General features: G+C 38.3%; 1 protein-coding gene across 1 annotated transcript in view; it reads left to right on the top strand.

Annotated features, from left to right (window-relative positions):
- Positions 1-18,258, top strand: part of cfap58 (cilia and flagella associated protein 58) — a 269,774-nt gene that overhangs the window by 84,653 nt on the left and 166,863 nt on the right. Inside the window, exon 11 of the mRNA XM_059947010.1 lies at positions 14,636-14,782. Within this exon, the coding sequence (XP_059802993.1) occupies positions 14,636-14,782 (147 nt within the window). The remainder of the gene's footprint in view (positions 1-14,635; positions 14,783-18,258) is intronic.

The following is an 18,258-nucleotide window of genomic DNA, read 5'->3' as shown; positions in this document are numbered from 1 at the left end:
TTTTGTGAGATATTATAAACAGCCCACTTTTTTTTTCTCCTTCTCTTTTGTTTGCTTTTCTTTCTTTTATATTACTTATTAGTTATAGTTATTAGATTAGATTAGTTAGTTTTGCATTATATAAATTTTTTTTGTTTTTTTTCTTTCTTTTTTCTGTTTTTTTTATATTATACATGATGAAATATTTAGATTTACTATGTCCATACATATATCTTATGGCTTATGTCTTGGTAAACTCATTTATATTGTAACTATTATGTATGTTTTTTTTTCATATGTAATGGAATGTGTATGTTGGTAATTTCTTTATCAATATATCATCTGTATTCTGTCCATATTACTAATATTAATAAAAAGATTTAGAAAGAAAGAAAGAAACAGTCTGGGTGAATTCTGCCTAATAAGTTTAAGGAGTCCCTGCAATATATTAAAATGTGGGCCATTTAAATGGTATACATAATTCACTGACAGATTAATGCAGTTGAACAAAGAGAGACCCATATGAGAAATGGACTGCTACATTCAGCAGGACAATTACTCTCAAAGTCTTTTTTTTGTAGAAAGAAAATAATGTCATTTTCTGTTGGATAGTGTTCTGAATCCTGCACCAACCAATTCTATTTCTTTTACAACTTTCAGTGTTGGATTAATATCTGAAGGTGCATCCTTCAAATTCGGGTTGACACATGCGAGTCTTCTGTTTTCTGAGCTGTTCCATCTGATCAATCTTTAAAATGCAGCAATTGTAGCCAGACCATGTCTTTATCTATGAAATAGACTGAAATTATTCTGAAGCTTGCCTTTAGGCATGTTAATAGGCATATTGCCCTTGCCTTTAGGCATATTAATCCGTTGTTTTTTAATACATAGCAACCACGTGCAGGTGTTTGACATCAAACAATTTGTAAATACATTTCAAATAGTGGATGACATAAGATGTAAGGAAAAAAAACATAAATACAAGGTTTATCAAATAAACTTTTCTTGCTGTTTACATTAGAAGAATGGCTATTTCTCAAGTTCACATAGTGTGGAAGTTGAATGAAGGCTCATGAGAGTCTAATAGAAAGACTATTCCAACTTCTATGTTCCAAAGAAGTCTGTTGTATCTGGGAGAATAAAAAGCATAGTTATCAAAATTTGAGATATAGAATCCATCACCTGATATTTAAAAAAGAGTTTTACTTGTGTTGGGACAGATGAATACTGGTAATGCACAGCTCACCCACTGCTCTTCTACAATGGTGTGCAAGGTCCTTTGCAAACCATTGGACACTGATGCATACATGCCTACCACTTGTCTCAAGCAAGTGCTCTGAGACTACCTGTAGGTATGAGAGAAGATTACTACGCAGGGTTGTCTTAGAAGAAGCATTTCTGCAGGCAGCCTCAAACATTGTACGTATACGTGACAGAATAATTGTGGGAAACCTGGGAAGAAGCACGATGACTTCAAGGAAAAAATCAATCACGATCTACTATTTGCTTTTCCTGCACAAAACAGCTTTCATGGCTGATCTTGGGGAGGAACTTTGTATGCTGTTTGGAAATAGCTTTCTAAAATCATGGCGTGGATGTAAATGGTTAAAGACCTCAAACTTGGAATGTTACATCTGCACATTTGTTGAATTTGTTCAAGGCTGAGATTGATAGATTTTTAAGCACATAGAGAATTTAGGTACATAGGAATATGGAATGCAGGATCATGCGTGATTTTGTTTAGTGGTGTAGGCTTACAGGGGTGTAAGTCTCCTCTGGCTCTTATTTCTTAATTGTATTTTCATACAGAAATGGGTATTTTGGGAGGAAATTTCAATTACATAAATGTAATTCTATTCAAGAAAGATAATGCAAGGTAACAAAGATAACAAAACTAACAAAAGAAGGATAAGCTAGTGTTTGGTATAAAAATTATTACAGTAATGAGAGGAATAGATAGGGTGAATGCTTGCAGGCTTTTTCCCCTTGGTTTGAGTGAGATGGAATTAGAAGTCAGAGGTTTAGGTGAAAGGGGAATCTGAGGGGAAACTTGTTCACTCAGAGGGTGGTGCGAATGTGGAACGTGTTGCCAGTGGAAGTGGTAAAAGCAATTCAGTTGTAACATTTAAGAGAAGTTTGGATAGATACATGAATAAGAAGGGTTTTGAGGGTTGTGGTCCATGCTCAGGTAGATGGGACTAGGCAAAAGATCAGGTTGACATGGACTGGAATGGTCAAAGGGCATGTTTCTGTACTGTAGTACTTTATGACTCTGTACCAGTCCATTGTATTTAAAAAAAAAGTTATTTCATGTAGTGATAAGACCATAAGATCATCAGATAGAGGTGTTACGCCATTTTCCCTAAAATGAAAGTCAGTTCCTGTTGAGTGATATTTTTTAAATATCTCCTGTTCTCTTCTGATATCCATGTTAATTGTAAATGCCTTAGGTTCTTATTCATTTTCACACTATTATTTTTTTGGTGACTCAATTGTGAATTGCAGCTTTGTCACTGGTTTGCTAAACTTAAGTAGAAGACTTGCGTCACAATGCTATGCTGTTATTTTTGTCTATTCTTAGCACGGTTGTTAGTAATACTGTTACGTTTGAGTTGTGCCACATTTTTGTTGTCAGTAATAAGCTTTTGTAACAGAACTTAAGCATGCAGAGTATAATACTGCTGGGTTCACAAGTCAGAATGGCGATAATGAGTCACTAGGTAAAATAGGTTCTTGAAAACACATAAATTGGTGCTGACAAATGTGGTTACAGTTCTAAATATCAATGTTTGAATTCTGATGAGGAAATAAAGTTTTTTAAATAGACAGTTTTTATTTCATTTTCCTAAGAGTGTTTAAGCTAGAATCAATGCAGGAAAGATTCACAAGAAAGTTGCCATAACTGGAGGGCTTGAATAATGAGGAGAGAATAATGGATTGGCTGGACCTGTTTTCCCTAGAGTGAAGGAGTTTGAGGGGTGACCTTGCTGAGACTCAAAATCATGAGGGGCATAAATAAGGTAAATTGCCTTGTTCTCTTTCTTCCCAGTATGGGAGAGTCTAAAATTGGAGAGTATAGCTTTAAGAGGAGAATGGAAAGATTTAAAAGAGATCTGAGAGGAAAGTTTTTCCATACAGAGTGTGGATATATAGAATGAGATGCCAGAGAAAGCTTTAGATGTTGGTGTAATTACAATGTTTAAGAGATGTTTGGATAGGTACATGGATAGGAAGTGTTCAGAGAGATGCGAGTTAAGCACAAGCAAATGTCATTTTAGTTGGTATGGATGAATTGGTCTGAAGGCTGTATAACTCAATGGCTCTATGACTAAAAGTTTGATAAATTATTACTATATTGCACAATATGAATCCCTAAAAGATCAGAAGTCTACAGTCCAAACTTAATTTGTACAATGTTAATGAATATATACCAGGGAATAGTAGAAAGTTATTCTGCCTCTGCTCAGTCTTGTCCTCATAAGGTGCCCATACATAGTTTCCTATAGAGTACAGAAGCACTAGAAAGCACAGGGGAGCTGTTTTTGCTTCCTTACACGAGTTTGGGGTCATTGAGATCAATTATTTGAATCATGACATTATTTTTTAATTAGTCAATAATAGCTATAAGGAACGAGAAACAATTTTAGCATGCACTCAGTGTTGCTGAATTTAGAAAAAAGAATTTCACAGCCATAAAGACTAATTTTATTCACAAATAACCCACTTTCATTATTACAGCTTCCACATTATTCCATTATAAAACAGAATGGAAAGTAATAATTGAGTTTGATTGTGAATGTCAGTCTGCAGGTCAGTTTTCAGCATTAACATGCAAAGACAGAAAAGAAATGAAGCTCATTTTAATAATCTTACCCTCCAATATGCTATTAGACTGCTAAAAGAGCTGATGGACATCATAACTAATGTATCAAGCACACAGTAATGGAATGGTGGCTTGGAGTGTGCTTTAAAAGCATCACTTACTCAAGGGAATCCATGTTGGTGAACCCGAAGAAGATACTGTATAGTTTTTGATACCCTCTATGTCCATTTGAAAGAATGCATTTTTCTTACTATTTTGAAACATTTCCATCTGAGTTTTTAGGTTGAATTTTGTAGCTTGTTAACTTGTACTGCAGTATACCAAGTCTAATCATAGCGTGTCTGGCTCTCAGGTTTAATGGTAATGTAGTCATAAGAAATATTTTACTCTTAGTTCAGTTCAGGGTATGCTGTGTAGTGGTAACTGAAAGAGCTGCTAATCTAAAGTTATGATTGCAATATTTGGGCCTGGCCTAGAAGTTGAATCACATGGCATCTGTTTTTATAGGTGGTATTAATGTAAACTTCAGTCTTAGCTGGAATAGATCACAGTGGCAATAAAACTGGGGTAGTCATTAAATTGGATTCTACATTTGCAATGTGTGATCTGTATTACCAAACCTAACCTTTTGCAGGTATCAATGTACACCAAATGACAGCACTGTTTACTTCATGCCCATTGTTCACATCAACTCAAAAATCCACATTGACCTGGGCAGAACAGTCTGAGTAGAACCAGGAATACTGAGAGTTTTTTGCTTTTCTTGCTGTATAGCTTTGCATTTGACTCAGGCTTCTTAAACAGCTTTCAAAGTTACAGAGTTGCTTCAAGGAACAGTAGGTGCTTTCTCCAGGAATTACCAGCTATACTAATGCTTTGGATGTCTCATTACTGATGCTGCTGACACACTGTTTTACTGACGACGTTGTCAGGGCTACTCAGTGCAGAAAAAAACAAAAAAACAAAGATCGCCCATGTGCTGTTCCAAAACATCTTACCTTAAGCTTTCCGATAAGCAATACATTCACAAACTTGGGTTACCAAAGATAGCTGTAGAGGTCAAGGCCACATTAATTCTTAATTTTCACCAGAATGTCTTACCATGGAACTGAAGCAGAGCTCTGTCATGTTTCCCAATATGGAGCAACAGAGAATCAGAATCAGAATTAGTTTGAGCTCTCTACTCAACAGGAAAGGTTTTCATTTTCTCAGTGCTTAGCTTGTGGGGGATCATAAGAATATCCTTGTGGAGAATGCTTCTGTTCCCATCCTCAGGGAGACTGAATTGCTGGATATTTTCAGTGACTAGCACTGTCCAGGAGCTGGATTCTAGATGATAAAGGCTACCTGCTATTACTACGGCAGAGCACACTAGTTGTTTTCCAATCACAGCAACTGCACAGAGATACAACATGAACCACAAGTGCTAGGATAGAAGCTGAATATGCCATTGGTCACCTCAGGATGAACATAAGATATAGGGGCACAATAATTTGCTATAAACAAACATACAGGTATTTTCATCCTGTGCTGTGCACCTCATAATTTTATGACAGAAAACAGCAAGTGATGGTGGAAGAGGAGCAGTAACTGATACAAGTATGGCAGTAGTTTAATCACTGGATCTGCGGCCAGAGTTCCAAGCCATTGGTCCCCTAACTTGAGTTTTAATCCCACCCTGGCAACTGGCAAATTTAATCTCAATTGATTAAATAAATCTGAAAGCTCATCACCGTCACAGTAGCTATGAAACTACTGGATCATTTTAAAGTATGCATCCCATTCAAAAATGTCCTTTTGCTTTCCTCACAAGATTTGTATTTTGTGTTACTCCAGAACACCAATGCAACTAACCCTTAATTGTCTCAGTATAAGCACAGTTAGGAATGGACATTAGGTACTGGTTTTGCAAGTATGTGAACAGTAAGTACTGTCATGTATTCATCCTAATGAGTAAATAAATTGAAAAAGTGGAAATGTGAGGCCTGAGGGTCATAAGGTAAGAAGAAGGATACTAGAGAGATGCCAGAGTCTCAATCCTTCAGCCGATTGGAAGAGTGGACCATTATCAATGCAGCTTAGAAGTGATTCCCTGATAAAGAAATGCAAAATCACAATCTGCAGTGCAAGCCAGGTGTTGTGACAGTGATTGAAATCACTGCAGCTGGTGATTGGAAGTCTTTATTCTTTGAAATAAGCAGGCAATCTTCTGGAGAGCCTTGAGGTAGAATATCACAATCACAAACGTATATTACATTTTTATACTCTTAAGATCAATAGTCCGTTCAATATAGTTTCAATTGTTACAATGATGGAGCTTACGACAATGCTTTGGGTTGACTATGTTTCCTGTGAATTGCATACCTACAGTGGGAAACACCTCTGAATGTTCAAATATCTTGGATGGGACAAACTAATCGCAAACTTTTCTAAACTTTTCTAAAGTCTAAACGTATCTACAATGGTGCAAATTCCTTAAACCATTAATTATGCTCAGCAATGAAAACACTGTAGCTGCTGCATGTGAGCGTTTCACGGTTACCATTTTGCAAACAATATGCAAAATGAGACCATATGATATAGGAGCAGAATTAGGCCATTTGGCCCAAAGAGTCTGCTCTGCCATTTCATCATGGCTGATCCAATTTTCCTCTCAGCCCAAATCTCCTTGCCTTCTCCCTGTATCCCATAATGCCTTGACCAATCAAGAATCTATCAAACTCTGCCTTAAATATACATAAAGCCTTGGCCTCCACAGCTGCCTGTGGTGATGAATTCCACAGATTCACGACTTTTTGGCTGAAGAAATTCCTCCTCATCTCTGTTTTAAAAGGCTGCCCTTCTATTCTGAAGTTGTGTCCTCTGGTCTTACACTCTCCACATCCATTCTATCAAGGCCTTTCACCATACATTAAGTTTCAATTAGGTCACTCCTCATTATTCTGAATTCTGGTGAATATAGGCACAAAGCCATCAAACGCTCTTCATATGATGAGCCATTCAATCCTGAAAACATTTTTTGTGAACCTCCTTTGAACACTCTCCAGTTTCAGCATTTCCTTTAGAAAATAAGGGGCCCAAAACTGCTCACAATATTCCAAGTGAGGTCTCACCAGTGCTTTATAAAGTCTCAGCATTACATCCTTGCCCTTAAAATGAATGGCATTTGCCTTCCTCTCCACCTTTAGGGAATCCTCAACAAGGACTCCTAAGTCCTTTAGCAGTCTTTTGTATTTTCTCTCCATTTAGAAAATACTTTACTCTTTCATTTCTTCTACCAAAGAGCATGACCATACACTTTCTGACTCTGTATTCCACCTGCCACTTCTTTGCCCATTCTCCTAATGTGTCTAAGTTCTTCTGTAGCCTCTCTACTTCCTCAAAACTACCTGCCCCTCCACCTATCTTAATATTATCTGCAACGTTTGAAACAAAATCATCAATTGTTTCATCCAAATCATTGGCATATACAGTGACTATAAAAAGTATTCCCCCCCTCCACTTGGAAGTTTTCATATTTTATTGTTTTACAGCATTGAATCACAGTGGATTTAGTTTGGCTTTTTTTGACACTGATCGACAGAAAAAGGCTTTTACCTATCAAAGTAAAAACAGATCTCTGCAAAGTAATTTAAATTAATACAAATATAAAATACAAAATAATTGATTACATAATTATTCTCCACCAACATGACACACCAAATCATCACTGGTGCAGCCAATTGGTTTTAGAAGTTACATAATTAGTTAAATATAAATCACATGAGTGCAGTCAAGGTTTTTCAATGGATTGTAGTAAAAATACACCTGTATCTGGAAGATCCACCTGCTAGTGAGTCATTAAACTGGCAAAATAAGCAATACCATGAAAACAAAAGAACACTTCAAAAAACTCTGAGAAAAGGTTATTGTCACAAGTCAGGAGATGGATGCAAGAAAATTTTGCAATTCACTGAATATCTTTTGGAGTACAGTTAAGTCATCATCAAGAAATGGCAAGAATATGGCACTGCTGTAATTCTTCCTGGAATACACTCTCCTCAAAAACTGAGTGACTGTGTAAAGGGACTAGTGATGGAGGCCACCAAGAGACCTATAACCATATAAAAAGCACAGCACGGAAACAGGCCATCTCGGCCCTCCTAGTCCATGCCGAAAAATTGCATGAGATTGCACAGTCCTAGACCTATGACAACTCTGGAGAAATTATAAGTTTCAGTGGCTGAGATGGGACAAACTGCACATACAACAGTTGTTGCCTGGGCGCATCACCAATCGCAGCTTTATGGGAGAATGGCAAAGAGAAAACCACTGTTGAAAACAACTCATGAAATTTCCGCTAGAGTTTTCCAGAAGGCATGTGAGAGACTGAATTGAGCTGGAAGATGGTTCTATAGTCTGATGAAACCAAAATTGAGTTTTTTTAATGTCAGACTAAATGCTATGTTTGACATAAGCCAAACAACCCATCACCAAAAACACACCATCCCTACTGTGAAGCTTGGTAGTAGCTGCATCATGCTGTGGGGATGCTTCACTGCAGCAGGCCCTTGAAGGCTTGTGAAGGTAGGGGGTAAAATGAATGCAGCAAAATACAGGGAAATTCTGGAGGAAAACCTGATGCAGTCTGCAAAAGAACTGCAAATTGGGAGATTTATTTTCCAGCATGACAGTGATCCCAAATATTAAGTCAAAGCTACAAAGCTTAAAAACAACAAAGTCAATGTTCTGGAATGGCCAAGTCAGAGTCCAAACCTCAATCCAATTGAGAATTTGTGGCTGGACTTGAAAAGTGCTGTTCACTCTTGAATCCCATGCAATTTGACTTGAGTTTACGCAGCTTTGTAAAGATGAATGGATAAAAATTGCAGTGTCCAGGTGTGAAAAGCTGATAGAGACTGTCCACACAGACTCAAAGCTGTAATTGCTATCAAAGGTGCACCTACTAAATATTGACTTGAAGAGGGTGAGTAATTATGCAATAAATTATTTTGTTTAATAATCATAATAAATTTAGAACAATTTGTAGAAATTTGTTTTCACTTTAGCACGAGTGTTTTCTGTTGATCAGTGTCAAAGAGCCAAATTCAATGCACTATGATTCAGTGTGGTTAAATGATAAAACATGGAGACTTACTGGGGGGGGAGAGGAATACTTTTTATAAGCACTGTAATGTAAAAAGAACACGACTAGTCACTGGCAGCCAACCAGACAAGGTCTCCTTTCTTCCCGCTATTTACATCCTGCCAATCAGCCACTGCTTTATCCATGCTAGAATCTTTTCTGTAATACCACGGGCTTGTAGCTTACCAGCCTCGTGTGGCACCTTTTCAAAGGCCTTCTGAAAATCCAAGTACACAACATCAACCAGGTCTCCTTTGTTTACCCTGCTTGTTATTTCTTTAAAGAATTCCAACACCTTAGTCAGGCCAGTTTTTCCCTTGAGGAAACCATGCTGGTTAAGGCCTATTTAATCATGTACCTCTATGTATCCTGAGTCCTCATCCTTAATAATCAACTCCAACATCTTATCAACCAGCAAAGTCAAACTAGCTGGCCTATAGTTTCCTTTTGTCTGCCTTTCTTCCTTATTGAAGAGTGGAATGACATTTGCAACTTTCCAGTCTTTTGGAACCATTTCAGAATTTAGTGATTCTTGAACAATCACTACTAATGCCTCTACAATCTCTTCAGCCACCTCTTTCAGACCCCTGGGGTGCACACCATCTGGTCCAGGTGACTTATCTACTTTCAGACCTTTCACTTTACCAAGAACATTCTCCTAAAAATAGTAATTTTACATGCTGCATGTCCCCTAACACCTGGAACTTCCACCATACTGTTAATGTCATCCACAGCGATGACTGATACAAAGTAACTTATTCAGTTCATTCACCATTTCCTTGTTCCCTATTACTACCTCTCCAGCAACATTATTCAGCAGTCCAATATCTACTTTCACCTCTCTTTTACACTTCATGTATCTGAAAATCTTCTGGTATCCTCTTTAATATTATTGGCTACCTTACTTTTGTATTCCATCTTTACCTTCTTAATGACTTTTTTAGCTGCCTTCTGTTGGCTTTTAAAAGCTTCCCAATCCTCTAACTTCCCATTAATTTTTGCTCTATTATATGCTCTCTCTTTGGCTTTTATGTTGGCTTTGACTGCTCGTTTTCACAAAGCTTGTGTCATCTTGCCTTTAGAATACTTCTTCCTCTTTGGGATGTATATATCCTGTGCCTTCCAAATTTCAGCCATTGCTGCTCTGCTGTCATCTCTGCCAGTGTTCTTTTCCAATCAATTCTGGCCAACTCCTCTCTCATGCCTTTGTAGTTCCCTTTATTCCATTGTAATACTGATATATCTGACTTTAGCTTCTCCTTCTCAAATTTCAGGATGAGTTTGATCATATTATAGAAAGACAGAAACATAGAAAACATACAGCACAATACAGGCCCTTCGGCCCACAATGCTGTGCCGAAGATGTCCTTACCTTAGAAGTACCTCAGCTTACTCATAGCCCTCTATTTTTCTGAGCTCCATGTACCCATTCAGGAGTCTGTTAAAATACCCTATTGTTTCTGTGTCCACCAGACGCTGGCAGCCCATTCCATCCACTCACCACTCTCTGCGTAAAAAAACTTACCCATGACATCTCCTCTGTATCTACTTCCAAGCACCTTAAAACTATGCCCTTTCATGCTAGTCATTTCAGCCCTGGGAAAAAGCCTCTGACTATCCACATGATCAATGCCTCTCATTATCTTGTACACCTCTATCAGGTCACCTCTCATCCTCCATCACTCCAAGGAGAAAAGGCCGAGTTCACTCAACCTATTCTCATAAGGCATGCTCCCCAATCCAGGCAACATCCTTGTAACTCTACTCTGCATCCTTTCTATGGTTTCCATATCCTTCCTGTAGTGAGGTGACCAGAATTGAGCACAGTACTCCAAGTGAGGTCTTGACCAGGGTCCTATAGAGCTGCAACATTACCTCGCAGCTGTTAAACTCAATCCCACGGTTGATGAAGGCCAATGTACTATCTTCACCAGAGTCAACTGTGTAGCAACTTTGAGTGTTCTATGGACTTGGACCCCAAGATCCCTCTGATGCTCCACACTGTCAAGAGTCTTACCATTAATACTATATTCTGCCATCATATTTGACCTACCGAAATGAACACAGCTGGGTTGAACTCTATCTGCCACTTCTTAGCCCAGTTTTGCATCCTATTAATGTCCCGCTGAAACCTCTGACAGCCCTCCACCACATCCATAAAACCCCCGACGTTTGTGTCATCAGGAAATTTACTAACCCATCCCTCCACTTCCTCATCCAGGTCATTTATAAAAACCACAGAGAGTAGGGGTCCCAGAATAGATCCCTGAGGCACTCCACTGGTCACTGACCTCCATGCAGAATATGATCCATCTACAACCACTCCTTGCCTTCTGTGGGAAAGCTAATTCTGGATCCACAAAGCAATGTCCCCTTGGATCCCATACCTCCTTACTTTCTCAATAAGCCTTGCATGGCGTACCTTATCAAATGCCTTGCTGAAATCCATATACACTACATCTATGGCTCTACTTTCATAAATGTGTTTAGTCACATCCTCAAAAAATTGGGCTCGTTAGGCATGACCTGCCCTTGACAAAGCCATGATGACTATTCCTAATCATATTATGTCTCTTCAAATGTTCATAAATCCTGCCTCTCAGGATCTTCTCCATCAACTTACCAACCACTGAAGTAAGACTCACTGGTCTATAATTTCCTGGCTATCCCTACTCCCTTTCTTGAATAATGGAACAACATCTGCAACTCCCCAATCCTCTGGAACCTCTTCCGCCTCCATTGATGAGACAAAGATCATCATCCCCCTGCAACTCCAGTTTAAACCCCACCATGCAGCATTAACAAACCTTTCCACTAGGATATTAGTTTCCCTCCAGTGCAAGTGCAAACCTTCCCTGGAAGAGAACGTGAAGATCCAAAAACCTTATGTCTTCCTTCCTACACCAACTCCTTAGCCACGCATTAGACTGTATAATCTTCCTAGTTCTGGCCTCACTAGCATGTGGCAGCAATCCTAAGATTACAGCCCTGGAATTCCTGTCCTTTAACTTAATATCTGACTCCCAATGCAGAACCTCATCATTCATCCTGCCCATGTCATTGTACCTACCCGGACCATGACCTCTGGCTGGTCAGTCTCCCATTTCAGAATGCTGAGGACTCGATCTGAGATGTCCTAGGCTCTGGACACCCAGGAGGCAACATACCATCTGGAAATCTCATTCTTGCTTATAGATATTTCTGTCCATTCCTCTAACTAATGAATCTCCCATCATGACAACATGCCTTTTCTCCTCTCCTTCCCTTCTGAGTCATAGTCGGACTCAGTGTCAGAAACACAGCCACTGTGACTTTCCTCTGTTGGGTTAACCTCCCCAACAGTATCCAAAGTGATAACTCTATTGTCGAGGGGGATGGCCACAGGGGTGCTCTGCACTGGCTCCTTAACCCCTTTCCCCTTACTGATTGTCTCCCAGTTTCCTGTGTCCTGCACCATGGGTGTAACTACCACTCTGTATGTCCTTTCTATCACCCCTTCAGCCACCCGAATGATCCAGATTTCATCCAGTTTCAGTTCCAATTCCTTAACGTGGATTGTTAGAAGCTGCAGCTGGATGCACTTCTCGCAGTTGTAGTCATTAGGGACACCGGAGATCTCCCTGCCTTCCCATATCCCACAAGAGAAACATTTGGCTATCCTGTCTGGCATCTCTGCTATCCTAACTGAGCAGATATAAAGAAGGGAAAGAGGAAAAAAAACTTAACCTTGAGTTTTTCTTTCATTCACTTTTTTTTTGCTGAAGCCTCAAAGAATTAAAGCCTCAATATTACCATTCTGACTCTCTCCACTTTAACAATGGCACATTGATGATGGCCACTGCGCTTGCCCTGCCTTCCTTTAATTTTTCTCTTGTTTATCAATCACAAATGCGGATTGGTTGCTGGTCAAACTCTATTACATTGCCATAACTTGGATGCTGCTGCCTTTTTCTACTCAGACAGTGGACATGAGGGAAATCTCCTCCTCTCGATCTTTCAGTGTCCGGATCAGTCGTTGTTCAATGCTCTATTGCATTACTTGATGCTACCTTTTGCTATTTGGGCGGTGGATCCGAGTGAAATCCCCTCCTCTCAATCCTCCAATTTCTGGATTGGTCACTGTCAATGCTCTATTATGCTTAGTCTCTTAGTCTTTGGGCTAATCTGTACTTTCAATGTCAATTTACTGCTTGCAATTTACAATTAGAACTGAAGACTGGTTCTTCCTTGAAGTAATATTTGCTATATTCACATAATTCTAGAATACTGCCTAACACCACATTTGCCTAACCCCACACCAAACTTTACCACCAGTACAGGACACCAGTAACCAGGCAGAGAAGATTTAGATATGTAACAATTCCTTACATCCTGCTTTGCATGTCCACCTGCACCGATCATAACACCTGATTGAATGAACTCTTGATCAATTACTTAAATTGATTTCTTCAATGTCTCTGTATTTCTTGTGATATCTTACTTAAAGAACTCACCACTCAAAATATATTTCCTTGTGAGTATCTCCACTCTACAAATATAAACAGTGTTGTAGAGATCAATGTGACATCTTGTCAGCACCTGGCATTTCTTCCCCTATTAGTGCATTGTGTGGGCCTACTTACACCAGAGAAACATCATGTTGTTATCTTCGGCCGATCTCTTCTTCAGGTGGGGCTGATTGATCTACTGGCTCCTCTGATGCAACAGTCTCCCTCCTAGCATATTGTACTGTATATCATTGACCAGAGCTTTAATGCTCATATAAAAACTCTCCGTTGCATCTTCCTTAGAAGCCACAATGTGGGCTGCTGCTATGTGGCTGCCATTGAGAGTCTGCCTACAAGAATTAAATGTCGCCTTCTGCCACACAACAAAATAATAAAAGAAGTACTAAATTGATTGAGTTATTATCAGAGCATGTTCAAGTCCTGTGTTCAGTGCCCTTCTGTGGATGTAAATCTCCTCAATGCTGTTTTATGTGGTTTTTTAGCCAATTATGCAGAGGGGTCTATTTAGCAAAAGCATGAAAGGTACTTTATTGCACCATAGATAGGTGTACTTTAATTTCCAGGCAAACCTAGAAATTGTTACTGCAAGATCAATATACCATAATATGATAAATTTTTGGTATCCTACTTTTTTTCTGAAGCACAATAGCTATGATTACGTTACAGTAGAACAAGCTACCCTGAAAGGAATCCCAGTTCCACATTAAGAAAAACAAGCATTACAAAAGACTCATTCTCTTTCAGCCTTTGGAATGCCCATCATAAGTAGGTGCAAAGTAATTAAATTTTATATATAGTCACTGGCTTGATAACATCAATTGCATCCTAGGCATTGTTGTAATATTGCTTCGTGTTTATATATTCAGCTTTCATGAGTTGAAAAATGACAACTCATTATTTATCTGCTGATTAATAAGCTGTCAAATCTGTGCTATCAATTCTCATTTTACTCTCAACAAAAAGAGTAAAATGTATATTTATTTATTAATGTATTGAACTGCTGCCACAAAATAACAAATTTCACAGCATATGTTGGTGATTATAAACCTGATTCTGTTTTACTTAATCAATCAATAACTTGAGGAAAAGGGTCATTTGTGAATGCGAATGAATTATTGGTGGAAAATTAAAAACTAACATTATATTTGTTAATAGAATGTATGAAGTAATTTTATTCACCTTCTCTCTTTCATTTCTAAGGATGAGATAGCTGAAATGAAACGAAAACTAAAGATCATGCACCATCATATTGATCAATTGAAAGATGAGATAAGCTCAAAGGAGGCTGCACTTGTGAAACAACAGTTGGAGTATCAGCACATGGAGAAGGAGAAAGATGCACTGAAGGTATTGTTGTGGAACTGTTGCAATGATTCTCCCTTTTCTTTTATTACCAAATTAAACTGTAAGGGATATGTTGCACCTGACATGGTTTAGTGTGATAGCATCCTGTTTAGCATTCAGTTAGTTATGTTAACATCTGGACTATTGATATGGTGAAAGAATTCATTTTCCACCACTGCAAATGGGAAATTTCAATTCCATTAATGATATAAATGTAGAATTAAAAAATCTTGCATCAGAGGTATTGAACATGAAACTACTGGTTATCCCTCCAAAATCTAGTTACTAATATTCTTTAGGGTTGGAAATCAGCCATTCTTACCTGTTCTGGCCTATCTATGGCTGACATCCCAATTAAGAATGTTCAGGGACTCCAAAAGCACAGAAAGCTATGGATTAGATGTGGGCATATGGATGAGTACCATGCTCAGTGGGGACATGGTGAGCTGAAGGACACATCTCTTTGCTATAAAGCACTGTGAAATCTATGAATGTAAATATTGAGTGAGAACAAGCTTGGGCTGGGCTTGGATTACCTAACCCAATGTGATTAACTCTTAAATCTTTCAGCAAGTGAAGGGCAATTAGGGCTTTGCAATTAATGCTAGCCTTTCCGGTGAAATCCTGTGATGAATAAAAAAAAAACTCAGTAATTTAAATTTTCATCGATTCTTTCTGTCAGATGTAGTAAAAAGGGTGTTAGGACAACGTAGAGACTGAGGTTCTAATAATGATTATTTCCTTTCATGTGATCATGGAAATATGAGAAGGAAAACTTTAAATAGTATTAATATTGGATCTCCCCTCCCCACCCATCCATGCCTACCACATGTAAGTTGGTGAAATTAGGTCATATTTGATCATAGCCAATCACTGATAACGAATTAAATTCTTAACCAGCTTCATTTCTGGTACCTTGGAAATACCAGTCAATGAACATTAAGTCAAACCGCTTTGTGAACGTTAAAGAAAGTTACTAAGAGAAATTTGATCCCAACCAATCAATGTTAACCCATTGAAGTGTCACTTGCAGCTGGTTACACTCTGTGGAAAGAGTAACAGTAATAAGGATGCTAGCCTTTTAGCTTATAAGTTCTCTGACCTACAGAAATGGATTGGCACTGTCTAAGAAGATGAAAATATCATTTAGCACTGGGAAGCAGGTACACCTGTACATCCACTTGTTAATTTAAATATCTAATCAGCCTATCATGAGGCAGCAACTCGGTATGTAGAAACATGCCAACATGGTCACATGGTTCAGTTGTTTTTCACACCATACATCAGAATGGGGAAGTGACTGACCATAGAATGATTGTTGATACCAGACAGGGTGGTTAGAGAGTCTGAGAAACTGCTGATCTCCTGGGATTTTCACAAACCACAGTCACTAGAGTTTACAGAGAATGCTGTGAAAACAAAATAAAGTGAGTGGCACTTCTGAGGGTGAAAATCCCTTGTTGATGAGAGAGGTCAGAGGAGAATGGCCAGACTGGTTCAAGCTGACAGGAAAGTGACAGTAACTCAGATAACTATGCTCATTAACTGAAGAGCATCTCTGAACGCATAGCATGTCAAGCCTTAAATTGGATGAGCTACAGCAGCAGAAGACTGTTCCTGGTTCCACTCCTATACTTAGTAAAGTGGCCATTGAGTGACTGTACTTGGATTTTGTACTTGTAGTAATTGTACAGCTCTGTTGTAAGTGGAGTACGAGTTTCCTCAATGCCTTGAACAACATACTGCCCTTAAATCAATCTCCCCATAAACAACAGAACTGACCATTAATGTAATTTATCCATGGAAGTGCACTGTGAGGGCAGCTAAAACAGCATTTGTCTGGACAATAGTTTGCCCTTCAGAGTAATATATTATCATAAGGTGTGATTAAAACTAAATATAAATGTGAGTGCTTCTTGCTCCCAGTTTCTTTGTGCTGTAATAGGTGTAGAATGTGTTAAAATCAATACTTTCAATGTGATGGTGAATTTACATTCATCAATTTTTCACATTTGATGCAGTGTCCATAACAACAAATCATTTCCACCTCCTGCATCCACTTCTACAGTTCATTCCCTCTGCATTTGAGTGGAGAGCAAAATGTGTCACTGATTCTCAAATCTTCTCTTTGTAAATGTCAATTTACATTTTCTTGTGGCTCGAACCCTGCCATTTGGCTGGCCACCAAGCACTGGTTAATTGTTGCAATATATCATCATTTGACAAAATCTTTGCAGACCTTTTTGCTTGTTCTTTTAGGAGGTATTTATGTTTGCAAACAGGTTGTGGGTAATGGTGATTATTGCTGCTAGATTTGGGCTGATTTTGGCACAGTGAATGCACTCTTGCCTCTATGTCAGATTATTGTTGATTTAAATTCTGTCCAATCCACTGCAGCAGTGCAATGTTGTTAAACGTGCCATATTTTGGACGAGGTGTTCAACAAAGATTGTATAAGCCCGTTGAGCTGAAACTCAAACTATTATTTCAAAGAGATGTAAGAAATTTATCTTCAATATCCTAGCCAACAATTATTCCTTGAACAACCCCACTAAAAGAATTTGTCTTATCTTTATCACATTACTGTCTGTAATTTGGTGTTTTTTGTATATTACTATTATGGCTACATTTGAGATATAAATTCCTAGTTGGGAGTGTCCTGAGCATGAAGAACACTATATAAATGCAATTATTTGTCTTTCTTCATTGTTAAGTTCTTTATCCATCAAAACAATAATCAGTAAGAGTTATTCCATATTTTGTTAGCCATGGGTCTTGGATGGTGTTTCCATTTTAAATGCCAAAGACAGCTAATAGGTCATGAGGTTCAGACACCAATTATTTTCAATTGCCTGGTGAAAACATGTAGCTGAAAGCACTACTATGTGATTAGAAAGGTCTGGCTATCTTTGTTAACCAGATGTAAATATAGTTAAATATGCTGTGTATTATTGTTGAGTCAAACTGAAAACAGGTCACAGTTGACAGGCTGGGTCATTTATCTTCCTGGTTCATCATGACCTATTTTCTGCTCAGATGGGTTTTGCAAGCTCTCCAGTAAATAGTCGCAAATTACATTATCTAGTGGTCACAGCAAAATGGAGTTGAATTGGTAAGTATTGGAGCTGATGATGGAAAAGGACGAAAATCAGGGGAAATGTTTATGAATATTTGCTAAAAGACCTCTTAGGCAATAATAAAATTTGTTTATGCTTCTGGAATCTGCATTACTAGTTCATTCAATATGATGCTTGGCTCGGTTGTGTTATTTGCAATGGGTTTTATGTGAATATTAATTTAGTAATCTAAACCTCTTGCCCATTGACTGTGATCCACAATACCATGATTCTGTAGTAATTCCATCTCTAATTTGTTAGAAATAATGACCTTGATGAACTGACATTTGGAGGGGTAGTACTCTGCCATAAGATGGAACTGTACTCCATTGTTCATTAAGCACTTACAAATTGTATAAAGAA

The sequence above is a fragment of the Hypanus sabinus genome, chromosome 22 (genome assembly GCF_030144855.1).
Source record: "Hypanus sabinus isolate sHypSab1 chromosome 22, sHypSab1.hap1, whole genome shotgun sequence".
NCBI lineage: Eukaryota > Metazoa > Chordata > Chondrichthyes > Myliobatiformes > Dasyatidae > Hypanus > Hypanus sabinus.
The sequence above is the reverse complement of the archived record's forward strand: the minus strand, read 5'-3'. Positions and strand labels throughout refer to the sequence as shown.